Source organism: Cucurbita pepo, chromosome 6, assembly GCF_057944985.1.
Source record: "Cucurbita pepo subsp. pepo isolate OVF chromosome 6, ASM5794498v1, whole genome shotgun sequence".
Taxonomy (NCBI): Eukaryota; Viridiplantae; Streptophyta; class Magnoliopsida; order Cucurbitales; family Cucurbitaceae; genus Cucurbita; species Cucurbita pepo.
Genome location: NC_141803.1, coordinates 1,351,510 through 1,367,457, shown reverse-complemented (window position 1 = coordinate 1,367,457; position 15,948 = coordinate 1,351,510). Strand labels below are relative to the sequence as shown.

The window sequence follows — 15,948 nt, the reverse complement described above, 5'->3', positions numbered from 1 at the left end:
TTCAACAAACTCAAAACGTCAAAGGGAAAACTAAGAACCTACGGGAAAACTAAGAACCTACTAAACTAACAACTATAGAGGTGAAACCCTGACGTCGATATAGATAGAACTGCCGTTCTCAGTAGTTAGAGTGGCTATCCATGTTCGGGAGAGTGCTTCAAGCAGGAGGCTTTTCTACGAAACAAGAAAAGTTGTTGCAATTATGGAGAACAACAACATATTTTGGAGTTAAATAACACGTGAGCTCGTTGAGAATAACAACAAATTTAGAGTTAAATAACACGTGAGGTCGTTTCATTTTTGCACGACTCCGTAGAATGACGGGCTAAGAAAAATCACATTTATGGTATATTTAAAATATAATTTAAAATTTTCTCCAATCATAGGAATGGTAAATGAGAGAATCCAAATAAATATTGAATTAAAGAAAATTAAAATCATTATACATTAATACCAAATAATTATATATTTTAAAAAACATATAGATAAAATCATCTTATATTATAATTTAGTAATCGAATCTTATAATACAAATTCTGAAAATAATCGGACTTGGAAGTAATTAAATAAAAATAAAATAAGTCAAGTGGGTAGAGATTTCCTGCAGCACGTCTGTAGCATGATAGGCGGGGTCGTATTAGATACCATTCACCATGGTTAGATAATTAACCAGGGTTAGTTCCCGAGAGCGGACCCAATGGCCCTGCAAATTCATTCTGCTCCAAATGGGCCGTCGCACAGACCCATTTATTTTCCCCAAAATTAACACAGAAACATGACGGCGTTGAAGATTCCGTTTGACGTCAAAAAAGGCCGTGAGGGAAAAAAGGGGTAGGAACACACGAGGCGACGCCGTAACGCGGACATAGAGAGGGAACGATGGGGAGATGGAAGGAGAGCCGTTTGATGTGTGATGAACGGTGGAGAAAGCAGTGTGGGATTCAATCTGTAATGGAGGGTATAAAATTCCGTTTCTTCTAGGACGGGCAGAAGGGTGAGTTTTGTATTTGTTGAAAAGGAGGGACGAAGAAGAAGAAGAAGAAGAAGAAGAAGCTCTCTGTAGTTCTTGTGGCGCTCCATCAAATCTCTTCCTTTTTTCATTTTTTCTCTCCTTATTGGTCCGCAATCGGGACTAAGTTTAGTGTTCTCAATTCGAGTCTGAAATGCTGAGGATCTTTCATTTCTAGACAAGCTCGCAGGAGGAACAATTTCGTTCCTTGCTTCAATTTTTCTCCGTCTTCTGGAATTGATCTGTCTGAATGGAAAGTCAAGAGGCGTGATTGTTCTTCTTCTTCTTTTTTTTCGCGAATACGTTCGGGAGTTTTTTAGTTGTAGAAGTTCGAAGTGGATTTGATTTCGGAGCGAATTTCGCTTCCTTATTTGGCCAATCGGGTTCGTTTCATTTGTAATCACCTGAAGGCGGTCTTGTAGTTTACAGAGGCTTGCGAATTTGTGAGAAATTCTTTCACTGCGTTGTCTGTTATTTTTGTTTTGCGTTGTGAAATGACTTCGTTAATTGATTTTCTTTAATCTGTGTTTCCTTGCAGATGCATTTTAAACGGATTTAAGCGTTTATTGAAGAAAATCCGAACTGTTGTAAAGATTGGAGACTGGATATTGCCGATGGGAACACGCTTTTTCTTCGACAGTCGAAGAAGACAACTCTGAGAGATGGAACTCCGTCGTTGCAATTTGGTTTCTGATTCGCATTTTCGCATAGTCTCAAGAGTACAAGAAGCAAGCATCGTCTAGTTTTTTGCTGCGTTTGGAATTTCTTTGAATCACAGGTAAAGAAAATTTTCCTGAATCGTAGATCGTGTGTATTTAACTCGGATTTTGAGATTTAGTCCGGGAGTTTGGTGTGCAGTTGTTTTGTATTGTGGCTTCTTTCGCTTTTCCCCCATTCGATGGTGGTGGTTGGGAGCGGAGAGGTTCTTTTTAAATTCAACTTCTATTTGATTCTTCGTTATTCTTCTTCTCACGGCACCAATCGCCCTCGTTTGCTTCCCTTTTGATTTTCCGCGCTGGTTTTTGTTTGCTTCAGTTGAAGTTTTCAGGTAATGCATCAATTTTATTGACCTCCTTTTCCTCCATTTTCAACTCTCTCTTGCTCTTCTTCAAGAAGTGTACTTCTTCCGTTATTCTTCTCTTCCTCATTTCGCAGAATCAGAGAATTTTTTTTATTCATCTGGTGACAGAATATCTTTCTCTGGGTGGCTTCTCGAATTTCCATCTCCAGAACTGTTCACGGATGGGATTTTCCCCCCTTTCGTTCTATGCCTGTTTTCTTCATTGGATTTCTCGCTATTTGGAGATACCAGTTTGAACCATGTTCTTCGTTTGAAAACATAGAAGGGGAAACTAATTCTTCGTGTGTTTTCGTCTTTCGCAATATCAGCCGAATTTTCCCAGTTTTTATTCTCATTTGATTTCGTCAATGCATTCACCATTTTTGGATTTCTGGCTTAGATCTAATTTCTTCCCCGCCCAAAAGGAAAAGAAACCTCCTCGTTTTGATTCTTGCAATCAAGTTTTCCCGATTTTGATCTCGCATAATTATGTTCCCAGCAGAATTTCTGTTTTTTTTTTCTTTCTTTTTTTCCCTTTCTTTTTCCATAGCCCTCTCAATTATGAGTTATCTGAACTTGGAAATAGCCGGACGCTCGTCTTGTTTACCTGTTTTGTTGTTGAGTTTCTTTTTCTTTTTATTATTTAGCCCATGTGGGTGTTGGATGCAAAATCCAACACAATCTCTCCATCCATTTCCCCCTTCGCTTACTTTTGGAGATTAACCATGGTTTATCATCGAAACTAACTTGGGTTAGCTTAGCTCCATTACAGTTATTTAAGAGCCTGATGGAAAGGGATCCACTGAGAAGCAATAATAGCTACGGCACCGCCAATAACAAAGTGGACACATCGGGGAGAAGCGGCGGAGGAGGAGCCGAAGCGTCGTTGCTATTGAGGTCCAGTTGCGATGCCACAAAACAGACTGCACCATCGTACTTCGTTTTGCAGTGGGGAAACCGGAAGCGGCTTAGATGCATGAAGGTCCAAGGCAGCAGAGATAAAACCGACCCCGCCGCTCCGGCTCACCGGACCACCGCCCGGGTCGACCGTCGAGTCGTAAGAGCCGACAAAGACTCCCCGAACCGGACCAGCATCACCCATTCTCCTGCCAATCACAGTAATATCAGCAATGGGTATTTGAATCTCCGGCAAAGAGCCTCATCGCCTCAGCTCCCCCCTCCTCCTCACCAGCGAATTCTCAGGTACTTACTTCTTCCCCCATTTGTTTAAACAATTCAAATATATGCTAATCTATAGTAGTGGATGATGTCTGATTACTTGAACTATGAGTGGAGTTCTTTTTAGTTCTTTTATTTGTTTATTTTTTTTTTTAGAACATGGTTGGTATTCTGGTAGATAAATTAAGGACGAAATTATGAATAAAATATTAGAACTTGCGATTTGAAGTAAAGAAAAAGTGTAAGGAGGGAAGGTGCATTAAAGTGATGCGGAAATTGAAGGAGGTAGGGAAGATGGTTTGTGAATGATGAGCCAATGGGGCATTTTTTTGGTGGGCAACTCTGTGTTGGCATAAGCTTTTTGTAGCGACCAATGGGAGCCGTGGGATCATTAATTTGGGATTAGGAAAGGGTGGTGGTCCCCACACACACGCCCTCACGTCGTCGTCACACGTAATCTTAACCATCCTGAAAGAACTTGTTAATCGGACGGCAACGAAGAAGCCACATCCCTCCCATCCCCATCTTCTTACTTTTCATTAAAGAAAAGAAATTTAAGAGAGAGAGAGCATCATCCTGAGAGAAACAAAGAAAGAAATCAAGAAAATCCAAACCCAAACCCCCCCCCCCCCCCCTCCCCACATTCGCTTTACCTGTTCTCACCGATTTTAAAGATCCCTTACCCAAGGTCAATTTTGGAATTTTACTTCCCTTCTAAATCATCCCTCCCACGAGTTTCTGTTTTCACTTTTTTTTTTCTTTTTCAAAATCTTCACTGCTTTCCTTCCGGTTTATCATTTACGATAATACTCCTACTTAAAACGCCTTTTCCTTTTTTTCCTTTTTTGTTCTGTTTTTTTATTAATTAGGAACTCAGAGACGGCGGGGGCGATGAGAGGAAACGGCAACGCCGGTGTTAGGGGAATTGCCTCACCGGACAGGGTGGTGCACGATAGAAGAGGAAGCAACAACAACCACCACCATCATCACTCCAACAACAACAACAACAACAGCCATCACCACAATGACAATAACAACAAATCAGCTGCCACATCGGACACGGCGCACGATAGTAAAAAGGGCGGGTCTTCATCCGGTGGCAGTGGTGAGGCAGCCGTGCCCCAAGTGTGGCCGCCAAAATTCGCTATTGCTTTGACGAACAAAGAGAAAGAGGAGGATTTCTTGGCCATCAAGGGCTCCAAGTTGCCCCAGAGACCCAAGAAACGAGCCAAGGTTATCCAACGCACCGTCAACGTAAGCCTCCCTTTCTCATCCTCTTTTAACTATCAATTCATTATCTTTTGTTTCTTTTAGTTTGCTTTTTGTGTGGCATAGGAAGTGATCTTACTTAAAATTAAGAAAGAAAAAGAAAATGAAATCGTAGGAATTTATTCATAGAAGTCCTTCCTGGGATGCTACAAAACAACACCGAAGCTTTCACGGGCTGCGTTTTGGGTCACATTCTTTTATGGGATAGGACAGGGTGTACGGTAATTTTCAGGTTGGCTGCTGTGCTGTTGTTTGTATCGCTCTCCTTGTCTTCTCGGCATTCTCGACATATGTCTGGGTAGAACCAAAACAAAAAAGGGAACAATTTTGGTAAAAAGCATGTCTCATTGTTTTACTATATAAAGAAAATAATTAATATTTATCTGGGGTTCTTCTTTAATTAAGTGAATCAAAAAAATTGAAGATAAATCTAAAACCGACTAAGTAAGCTCAGACGTCCTTGTTTGGGGGATAAAGTAAAAGGTTTGTTTGATGACTTCGGGCAAGTATAAATATTAGTAAATTGGGTTACAAAAGGGGTTAGTAGAGAGTAATTACTTGGGGGAGGGGGGGGGGGGGGGGGGGATTAGTTAAATAAATTGTACTAATTATAATTAATAGAATAATAAAGAGGATGGTCCGATGGAAATGGAGGTGCATCGGATGCCAATTGATTCCTAACATGTGTACGGTGATGATTGGGTGGGGGTTATCAGACTGCAAATGAATGGGCCCCTAACTTTTGTAAAGAAGGTGCTTTTTTAGATTGGGCCCCGAAGCAGTTGACTGATGAACCCCACCTCCAAACCATTATTATTTCACTTGATGATGCATAGTATATTGTGTTATTAAATGTGGGTGGCATTATTTTATTTTCGATGGGGTGTTGTTCGTTTGCTTTATTCCATTGAAATATAGGTACTATGTGTTGTAGTATTAACCATGGGGTTGGACGTTGGTTATGGTTGCAGCTGGTGAGTCCGGGGTCTTGGCTATCTGATCTGACTCTCGAGCGGTATGAAGTTCGGGAGAAGAAGATTTCTAAGAAGGTGAGTCTCTAGCTAATGCTTTGTTATGGTTGATTCGATTTGATCGTGTTAGTTAATGGAGATTTATGATTAATGGTTTGATCATTGATGGCAGAGGCCGAGAGGATTGAAGGCAATGGGTAACATGGAGTCGGATTCAGAGTGAAATGAGTGAGTATCCTTTGGAGATGCCATTAATGTACAAACTCTATGGATTCCCTTTTTAAAAATGGTTATTAGCCAGATTGAAAGGGCAGAGCAGAGAAAGTAGGCAATTCTTTTTTGTTCCTTTCCTCTCTTATTTTATTCATTCATTCATCCTTCTTGAAAATGGCTTCGCTTCACAGTTTTATGGGTGAGTGGAATATGCCAATTGAATAAGCTAGCAAAGAGGGGTTTTAAACTTTAAAAGCTTTAAGATAGAGAAGAGAAGAAGTTTGTATGATGTTCTCTTGGTCGGGTGAAATTGTTTCGACGAGAGTTTTTTACACAGCCAGAATCGAGTTTCAGTTTAGTTGAAGATAATGAAACGAGTTTACAACCCAATAAAACGAGTTCATCATATTTAATATTGTACACTTCAAACTTTAACCCTAGAAATTTAAGCTCAATTTAAGCTCAACTTGGGCATTGAAAGAGGGATGTATGGTATACAAATAGTAACTACATTGCCCGTGGCTCTTCGATAATCTAAGCAAAACAAAAGTAAACTGTGAAATATATTTTGAAATGATGTGATAATGGACCCTTCGAAAATCGCAGAGGCATATTTGGCGTCGGTTGCACAAGCAGCCAACGGAAAGAAACACACAGACAAACCGCGTGATTCGTTCAAAATATCCCATGCTACGTGGCCACGTGCTAATGGATACTTCTCTCTATCGATCCCACGCGTATCCCGAAGCACATGGCTAGGCCGTCCCTTCGGCTCTTAATTGAAATTGAACTCATATTTCCTATAATGTGCAACACGTTGCTCATAACAGTTTTCGATCGATATAATCCCCTCTGCTAAGATTACTTTTAGATAGCGCCTTCTAGCTGTCCCATTGATAATGAGAGTCTACCATAGATTCATAGAACCCAGCATTAAGATTCAATTCTATTCTAGACGACGACGTATTTGTTCATAACACCTGGCCCCTAATTGTTTTGCCAGAATTTTCATTTTAACTTCTGAAGTTCTAATCAGCCAGATATTGTTAAGACAGTCTCGTTTGGACAGGATGGTTTGGCAACAGGAAACGGAACCACTAGGCTTCATTACGCTCTCCGATTACATACAATCAGCAATATAAATATTAAGCAATTCCGATTGAACAAAATAGTAATAAGAGAAGTGAAAATAAAATGGAGACTAACAATATCACGAAAGGGAGTAGAAAATTGAAATAACTTATTTACTCAAATAATGTCGATATAAAAAATAACAATGATGAGATAACACACAATGAATACATGAATACAAACCAGTAGTATCCAATTAAATCTAATCTCAACACCGAAGAGCATGTCCTATACACTCAATATAATAGTCAATCAAACCCTCAATAATCGAGCATCAGTATCGAATCCATGGATAAAATCACAAAATGCGTACGAAATATCAATGTGAGCTTCAAGCCTTGAGTGCAGATCCAAAGACGAGAGCGACGAAAGCACCAACGCAAGCGACGCTCAACGACGGGACGACAGAGGTGGCCGGAGAAGCCGGTGCAGGAGCAGGGGACTCAGCAGATTGTGCAACTGCAACGGAGAAGACGGTGAACAGGACGGCTACAAGAGCCATGAATGAAGTCTTAGAGACGGCGGCCATTGCTCTGAAAAATTCTAGGGTTAGGAGAAAACCGAAGAAAATTGAGAGCCTAGGAAATGCCTGATGAAATGGAACTTCGACAATGGAAAAGAGCGGTGGGGTTGTTTATATAGAGAAAGAGGACAGCTAAAAACGAGTGGAGGAGAGAGAATCGGGCAGGACGGGCAGATGCCCGTGTTACAAGCTGGCCATTGGTTGAGTGACAGCTCATTTTCCTCATATTGGTTGATCACCCACCCTCCAAATTCCACAATTTCAGTTTAGCTACTTAACGACGTCGTTTAGACATGAGATGACCGAGAGAAGTGGACAATGATCGTCCGTGTATGAATTGATCGGACGATGGAAGGCATCTGCGTCAAAACACGCGCTTGAGAATACGCGTGGAAAAGTGGACGTGGTGAAATTACCAGCTACGGCGAAAATGTTGAACCAAATAAAACGTACGCGTAGATACAAAGGGGATTTTCCATTCTGTTGGGGCCCACTGTACCAAACAATAATTTACTGCTAAACCAATGGAAATGAGACGCGTGGCAGCGCGGGAAATTACAGGCTGTTTTGGCGGAAGAAAGGGAACGGATCTTGTGAATATGGACGGCTGTCGTGCCGAGATTTTTGAATGGCTCTGTTTCCAGAACCTTCCTTCGTTTCAAAGTTTCTAATAAAATATTTTATTTACTAAAACCTATAAATTCCTAAATTTGTCGGTCCATATAATTAATTTTTTTAATTTAATATACTTTTATATTTTATATTTATTTAAATTCATTTATAAAAAAGTAGTAGTAATTTATAAAATACAAAATTAATAGCACTTTTTTTTTTAATTAAATGGAATAAATTATTCTAAGGAGGTGAAAATGGACTTCGGCTGTTATAAATGGTACCATAGCTAGTCAACAAACATAGCTAGTCACCGGACAATGTACCAACAAGAAGGATGACCTCCAAAGGAGTGGATTGTGAGATTAGGATGGTGGTCTTAGAAGAGGTGAATTGTAAGATCCACGTTGGTTGGAGAGTCTCCCTGGAATGGATTGTGAGATTCTACGACAATTGAAGAGTGGAACAATTTCAAAGTTGTAATTTCGAAACACGACCCAAACGTCCACTAATAAATCATAGGGACCTGGCTAGACGTGTTTACCTAGGCCATGATTATGATATTTTAGGACCAAATGGTTTGAAGATTATGGAGGTTCCTTGATGGTCCATGACAGCCTCAAAAGTCGCGAACAGTTGGAAACTGAACAAGTAAAGAAAGAAAAAAAATCCATTTCCCCATCGCTTTCTTTTTGAATTGAAACAAAGAGTATCATTTCTTCCATACCTGCAAGCATCTTCTTTCTGTACTGGACACCTTCTTTTATTCATTCATTCCAAATCCTCTCTGCAACAAAGATATTACATTTTGCATTACATCTACTTTAGAAGAGTGTGTGTTCTGGCATTGATCAAAACTCGACTTAGCTCATTCCCTGCTCCTCTATTCTGCTAATGTAACCTGTTAGTCTTCAATATCCCAACACTTCTGATGCTAAACGTAGCAACGGCTGCAACGAACTCGGCGCAAATTTTCTTGCAAACAGAGAGCAGGTGGAGGAGGCTTTGTCGTTGTAACTGCAGTTCCGACCGTCTATGACATCTCTTAGCAACTCTTCGGTTATGTCCTGTCGTCCAAACGTGGCGGGGTGAGCGCCTCCTCTGGACCAATCCACCCATGTGATGCTTCTGTTGGCTATAACGTGACTAGCTTCTATTGTGAGCATTGTCGGGAAATAATGCTCGTCGACGTAGCATGGCGGTCGACAGAACTCTTCAAACTTCTCATAAAATTTGGTGTCTTGCACTATGTTGATTGCAAGCTTGCGGTTCACTTCGAACCACTGTGAGCCTTTACGCCATTCTGTGATGTTCACCTCTGGTGCCATGTCATCCCTGTATCGTCCTCTCCCGTAAGGACCGAGGTCGTCAAACGAACCCACAAAGCTATATTTGGATTTCTTCAAGTAGTTGTATGTCACACTGAAGTTGTAGAGAGGAATGCATGATTCCGAGAGGAGAAGGAACCATTCGTTGTTCACGTCGAGCAACGCATTGGCTAGGAGTCGTTTCTCCGCATCACATATACTCATTCTTCCCCATTCTGCTACCTGCCACAAAGAATCAACAGATATTCCTAAATGTATATCATAAAAAACTTGGTGGGTTAGCTAGAGCAGAGGATGAACACAGATTACAAAGCTGCAATTTCTTAGACAGCCGTTCAAGGATTGAAACATTCTTAGCCATACGATTTCGTTTCGACACAGAAATTTCCAAGGTGTTGATCACATTCATCAACAACTTTTCCTGTTCATTGTGAAACCTGGTTAAAAACAGTATCATCTGTTCGAGCCAACAAACATATACTACACCGTTCTAATGCCAATCACAAGCCCATTAAAGCATCATTCAAGCCACTTAGCATGTTAAGAACAAGGGAATGGAGCTAAAATCATGAACAGTTCAAAGAACAAGGTTGGCACCACAAATTGATTCTCAAAACAGCTCATAAATCAATGATTGATTCAGCAAAAACCATTATAAATGCAATCAAAATCAGAATCAAAGTTCAGTCCAAACAGTTCATGGTGGCACTAGCTAACAACAGGATGAAACCAAAACATACCTGGCTAGGAATTTGTCTTCCATGAAACGCAGAAGCACGAGAAATATTGGGTTTGAACGATGGCAAAGAGTGAACGTAAATTGAAAAGAGGCGTTGATGTCCGCTCAGAAATCTGTCCCAAAGTGGGGCAAGTGGCAATGGACCTTTAGTCAAGAACATAAAAGCAATTTTCGGAACTCTTTCATAAGGGTAGTTCTTAATCCGAGGTGAAAACGATGCTCGCCAAAACAACTCCTCGTCGGTCATCGAGTGCATCAAATCCCCCGGAGCCTTAATCCACTGACCTAAACTAACATTCGATTCCCTCAAACAGGGAAGAAAATTGGACTTAACCGTCGTCACTGCACTCTCAATCCCAAAATGACGGATCGTATACAAACTAAGAACCGAAAACGCAACACAAAGAACCAAAAACGACATGAATAGCTGAAGTAACCTCAACGGCAACGGCTTAGGTTGGTTTATCCGGCTCATATGTGCAGGGTCTTTCCCTTCCTCCAGTAGCAGAACTTTCGATTGCATCTCGATCACAATCAAAATCACCGTTCTCAGATAAACACCGCTCCTCTTCAAATCCACGCCGCTGATCGGCTTAGAATCCTAATTTGGCGAGGAAATCGGGAAATCGCTGAAATGTTGAAATCTCTAAACGCTGAAAAAGATTTTAACAAAGTTCAAGAACGTGTCAACACCGGCGTTTCGAAAAGTCCATGGTGAGTTTTAAAGAAGACCCCACTCGAAAGGGTTGATCAAAGTGATGAAAATCAGTTGCAGAATTTGGCGGTCAATCGAAGAACAAGAAGAAGAGTCGCGCGGAGTTGGAAGTGGACGTTGTGAGAGTGGAGAAATTGAAGAACAAACAGTGATCTGAGAAATTTGAAGAACGTGCTTGGCAGAATTTGCGCCCACACAGATTGGGAGGAATGCCGCCTCTCGATTACACCTACGGCTCTCTGTCGCTTTTAATGGAATTTTTTGTATGCGCCAACTCCACTCTACTTTTCTGTTTTATTCCCTTCCGAAGAATTTTCTTGTGTTATTTTTTATTATTATAATTATATTTATTTCTTTTCTTTTCTGTTTTTATTTTTTATTTTTTATTTTTTATTATTATTCATTTATTGTTAGTTGTTTTTAGACAATTTTAAGGGATTTTAGTTAGCTCTACCTAAAATTATCCAATATGCTCGATACTATCTTAATAACAGAAATAACAGACTTATAAATACTATATAAAAATTAAATTATTTAAATAAACACTCACGTGTCAATTAATTAATAGAAATATTATTTATACTATAGTAGCCTAAAAAACATACAAATAATTAAAACAAGAGAAAAAAAAAGACCGATATTTAAAGAATTGTTGTACATAAAGACGTTCATGGGTCGAGAAGGTGTCGGAAATGATATTCTTGTCTCTATTCCCACCTCCCCAAATTCTTCGTTTAAAATTAATATTTATTATGAAGATAAACAGGGAAAATGGGGATTATAATTTATAAAAGGTAAAAAAGAAATCCAAATTCTGAAAATATACGTGGCAATGGGACAAATAAAAACGACGTCGTTGCTTTATTCCCTAACTTGAATTCATGGGCCTGATAGTTCGGCCCAATACTCTACCTACCAAGGCCCGAGAAATCATCGGGCTTTGAAAAGGCCCAAACACGTTTGAAGTCTTAAATTGAATGGCCTTACCATACCATGTCTGGATTTAAAAAAAAAAAAAAAGGAAAATTTTATCTATAATTTAAATTTAAAAAATTATAAGCAGTGTAAGAATCTCTACTAATTCTTATTTGTCACCTGCAACCTTCGCTTTTTAGAGAATTTTGCTGACCCGCAGGTTGGTGTCGGTTCCTAAATTGTCGACCTTGACTCTTTAGAGACTCGTGCTTTTGGGTAGGCTCGTGCGAGTCTCCAAATAATCTAAAATCAGGTGAAAGAAAAAGAACCAAACAAACACGTAACATCGTAATTGAAAAAATAATAAAAATTAAATAAGAAAACATTTTAGTCGGGTACAATTTTCCTTCATCATTTTTAACTTTTTCCATATTTATAATATGAGCAAACCTATCTTAACCGTGCAATGCGTGTGCCTCAATTTTCAAAAAAGTCCAAATCAACGAAAACTTTTTCTCCATAATCGAAAGGAATTTTATATGAATTTGAATTATTGAGGATTCTAATCGAACGGAACGAAAAATATATGATTTAAAACGGAAAAAAAAAAGTTTGAAAATAATAACGCACGCAAATGCAATAAATTAGAAAGCTTTTGTAATAATTTGACAAATATCGAGACTTATGCAATTATTTATTCGTCACGTGGCTGCCAATAAAAGAAACTTTTATTTCCATAAATATAGTAATAATTTAGAAATTTATTTATTATGTCTATGTCACTCTTTACATTAATACCCCTAAATATTTTTTATCAAGATTTTTACGCTTCAAAAGTATCTGTCATTTGAATGGAAAAGGTTTATATCCTAATTTCGTGCTTATTTTCAAAGCTTTTGAAATTACCATACTTTGGTCTTGAAATTTTAAACCATTCAATTTAAACACGTATGTTTCTATCGCTTATGGTAAATAAGTACGTTTTTTCAAAAAGATTTAGATTTTTTTTTTTTTTTTTTTTTTTTTTTTTTTTTTTTTTGTAGAATTTTGATTTTTATATTTGATGAAGGTTTATTTAACAAATATTTCAAAATAATATACTTAAATTAATAAAAGTCCTCACAAAATAGTCATAATAAACTTTTAAATTTTTTAATAATATCCTTCCATTAATATATATATATATCTATATATCTATATATATATAAAGATATTCTAAAACTTAAAAAAAAATTATATATATATATATATATATATATATAATAATAATAATAATAATAATAATATTTTATTTCAAAAATACTTTTGAATTTAAAAAAATATTTAAAAAAAAAACCCTTTTTAACTTCAAAAAGTGTTTAAAAAATAATTTTGAGTTTTCAAACATTTTATTAATACTCTTAGATTTTTTATTTAAAAAAAAAACATACAAACTTTTTTAAAAATAATAAAAAATCACTTTTAAACTTTACAAAAAAAAAAAAAAAAAACAATAAATATTTATATTATTACTCATAAACTTTCAAATATAACATTAAAAAATTTAAAAATAATCTACAACACGTCAATATATGATTTTCGTCTTTATATTGACCGTTTTTTTTTTTTACTTATTTTTTGTAAAGGTAAATATGTTAATAGTATTTATAAAAGTTTGCAGGTATTATTTAAATATATTACTAATGATAAAAAAAAAAAATTAATTTAAAAATATTATTAAAACTCCTAAAATTTAGAGGTATTATTAAGATAAAACTACTAGCAAATTTATATATATTGAAATGTAGGGGTTGGGGTAGCAAATAAAATAGATGCGGAAATGAGACAGAGATGTTTGGTTGTTGTGTGAAAATAACATTGGGCTAAGCGAGAGGCCCACATATAAATATTGTCTTATTTGGTCAATAAAGACGTGTAGTGGACGGGATTGTTTGGTTACGGGATTACGTATATCCTTTTAAATCCACTCCCATTCCATAAATTAGAGCATAACCGGGTCGGGTTTCACCCTGTTCCCGTTACACAACAATTCCCCTTTCTTACAATAATAATTAAACATTATCTTTATGTCGAAGCAATAGCGGGAAGTAGATATTATATTATGAGGGCCCACCCAAGCTGAAGTTGACCAAATCTTGTCGTCTTCAAATCTTTAGAGATTGCGGATTATACAATTTAAGCAGCTAAAAAGGAGCTCCTGCTTCCACCACAACATTACATTAAAAAACATATATATTTTTTAAGATAAGGACGGCCATAATTTCCATGTCACAAACCTTATCTGTAATTAATGGTGACAACAAGATTTACATTTTTACTGAAAATCCCAAAATATTATTACATTTCAAAATTAAATCAAACCCCACCCCCATCCTACACCCTTCTCTTACTCCGGCAGCCATAAAAATTTCGTATTTTCAGATGTACAACAAAAACAGAGTAATTTAACCAAAAAAAAAACATGAAAAACTGTGAAAATTGCGCAAATTCACCACCAACGTTTGTATTCACAGACGTAACCCGACAGGCCGCCGATGAGTAAGTTAAGGAATTTTACATTAATAGCTCCGAGACCCATCCGACATCGGGTGTCGACGTCGAATCCGCCGCCTCTTTCACGGAGTTGTCTTTGCTGAGTTTTGCGTACATTTTGGCTCTCAGGTCTCTCCCTGATTCCACTCTCTCCATTGCGGGTTCTTCCTCGTAATTCTTCCCCCACAATTCGTACTTTCCGGTCGTCGGAGTTGACGGTAGACTGTAGAAACCAGAGCCGGAGGGAGAGAGCAGATTTTGTCCTAATTGAATCCCCCAATGAGGGGTTGCCTTTGATTTCCCTATTTTAAGATGAGACGAAGCCAGTTTAGTCATTGAATTGAATGACCCACCGCCGAGTTGGGGGCAATTCGGCGACAGAGGGGGAGAATCCGACGGTGGAGAGACCGGCGGCATTGATATAATTGAAGTGGGTGAGGTCACAATTGAGCCTTTGGCGAAATAGGAATCGAATGCGAGTGAAATTCGAGGGGACCCATCTACTGAATCGGCCGAAACCGGAGTTCTCGGGCTCTGCTGTGGCAGAACCCGGAGCTGTTCCGGCAAATGGGCGAAAAAACAGACACGGCGGCGGCAGGCCAGTCCGTCTTTACAAGGCTGAGTCCTATACCGAGCTGGATGGAGCCAACACTCGAAAATCCCATGAGCGAGATCGCAAGAATCCCCTTTTTTGCAATTTCCTTTCCGAAACTCGGGACAGGCCGTGCCGGAGTAATGATACTTCCTCGGATCTCGTCGGCGTGCCTTCTCGCCGGGATGGGCGTACGGACACTGTGTCCAATCGTGCGATCTCCCACGTGCACATCTCCGGATTTTGAACTCGAACATACGGAAATGGTCGCAGGAAAATCCATCCACCGCTTCTTCCGCCGCGGTGGAATCCGCCGCCGAGGGTAGATAACGGTGAATGGCGGAGAAGGAGTCGATAAATGAGTCAAGCCCACCGGGAATGAAGACCGGCGAGGAAATTCCGATGGTATGGTGGTCTTCGTGTGGGTCCCAGGGGGGAACTTGAATGGTTTGAGTGAATCTAGATTGTTCGCCGATCATGTTTCAGCTGACTGAGTGTATGAAGAAAAGGATCGAGTGGGGACTTATAAATGATAAACCCATGGAAAGAGCGGAGTAGGTTTTTAACCGTGGATGGGTTAGCGACTTGGGTGGTTCGGTTAGAATATTAATGTCAGAGAAAATGTCAATACTACAATACTGTCCCCACTCATTTATTTCATCATTTTTATTATAAAATAATCTATAGTCCCATCCCATATTCATTTTTCGCTCGTTTTTGTGACTTCGTCAGACAATCGGTGAGATACAAAATTCAAGCTTATTCAGTCACACACATCATTCGTACTCACGTACAACATATCACGTTCCATTTCGTTTTCATCTCGGTTCCCAACAACACGATTCATGCACATTGGCCATCTAGCCTAGCTCGAACCCATCCATTGGGAACTAGCCCATACATCAATCGTCTCCATCCCAAACATCCATCCATCCAAATTCTCTTGAGCATCGGACTTTTTTGTGTCCATGCTAAACCATTTACAAACATATGTTTTAAACAGCGGGTGCATAATTTTACTTCCAACACATAGGCTAGAGAACAATACTGGCACAGTCATGTCATCCGATATTGTCCTTGAAAGACCCTTTTTAAATAAGGACACATAAGACGCTTGCCCAGACTGTGACACACATGTCACAGGATATCTCATTTAGGCT

The 15,948-nt window shown here is 38.8% G+C and overlaps 3 protein-coding genes across 4 annotated transcripts; 1 reads left to right on the top strand and 2 right to left on the bottom strand.

Moving 5' to 3' along the window:
• The first annotated feature begins 979 nt into the window (after positions 1-979).
• On the top strand, positions 980-5,834 carry LOC111797229 (uncharacterized). Of its 2 annotated transcripts, XM_023680179.2 has the most exons (6): positions 983-1,452; positions 1,548-1,787; positions 2,842-3,272; positions 4,118-4,502; positions 5,489-5,566; positions 5,661-5,834. In XM_023680179.2, the coding sequence occupies exons 3-6, from the start codon at positions 2,857-2,859 to the stop codon at positions 5,709-5,711; spliced, it is 930 nt and encodes a 309-aa protein (XP_023535947.2). In that variant the 5' UTR covers positions 983-1,452; positions 1,548-1,787; positions 2,842-2,856; the 3' UTR covers positions 5,712-5,834. The 2 variants fall into 2 exon arrangements, with proteins under 2 accessions (XP_086980832.1, XP_023535947.2); XM_087124706.1 differs by lacking the exon at positions 5,661-5,834 and having other exon boundaries at positions 980-1,452; positions 5,452-5,565.
• Positions 5,835-8,619: 2,785 nt separating this feature from the next.
• Positions 8,620-11,031, bottom strand: LOC111797738 (glycosyltransferase BC10). Its single transcript, XM_023680854.2, has 2 exons — positions 10,036-11,031; positions 8,620-9,517 (listed from the first exon to the last, which is right to left on the bottom strand). The coding sequence occupies exons 1-2, from the start codon at positions 10,555-10,557 to the stop codon at positions 8,879-8,881; spliced, it is 1,161 nt and encodes a 386-aa protein (XP_023536622.2). The 5' UTR covers positions 10,558-11,031; the 3' UTR covers positions 8,620-8,878.
• A 2,893-nt stretch (positions 11,032-13,924) lies between these two features.
• LOC111797621 (zinc finger CCCH domain-containing protein 20) lies at positions 13,925-15,361 on the bottom strand. The gene has a single exon (XM_023680677.2). It carries the CDS (start codon positions 15,265-15,267, stop codon positions 14,218-14,220), a length of 1,050 nt encoding a protein of 349 aa, XP_023536445.2. The 5' UTR covers positions 15,268-15,361; the 3' UTR covers positions 13,925-14,217.
• Between the last annotated feature and the right edge of the window lie 587 nt (positions 15,362-15,948).

What these genes read in the sequence shown, in the direction of transcription:
- LOC111797229 (XM_023680179.2), top strand. Translation starts at nt 2,857, where the DNA reads ATGGAAAGGGATCCACTGAGAAGCAATAATAGCTACGGCACCGCCAAT. An exon ending in TTATCCAACGCACCGTCAAC is followed by an intron (nt 4,503 to 5,488) that starts GTAAGCCTCCCT and finishes TTATGGTTGCAG; the next exon opens with CTGGTGAGTCCGGGGTCTTG. An exon ending in AGAAGAAGATTTCTAAGAAG is followed by an intron (nt 5,567 to 5,660) that starts GTGAGTCTCTAG and finishes CATTGATGGCAG; the next exon opens with AGGCCGAGAGGATTGAAGGC.
- LOC111797738 (XM_023680854.2), bottom strand. Translation starts at nt 10,557, where the DNA reads ATGCAATCGAAAGTTCTGCTACTGGAGGAAGGGAAAGACCCTGCACAT. An exon ending in GAAGACAAATTCCTAGCCAG is followed by an intron (nt 9,518 to 10,035) that starts GTATGTTTTGGT and finishes TCTTTGTGGCAG; the next exon opens with GTAGCAGAATGGGGAAGAAT.
- LOC111797621 (XM_023680677.2), bottom strand. Translation starts at nt 15,267, where the DNA reads ATGATCGGCGAACAATCTAGATTCACTCAAACCATTCAAGTTCCCCCC.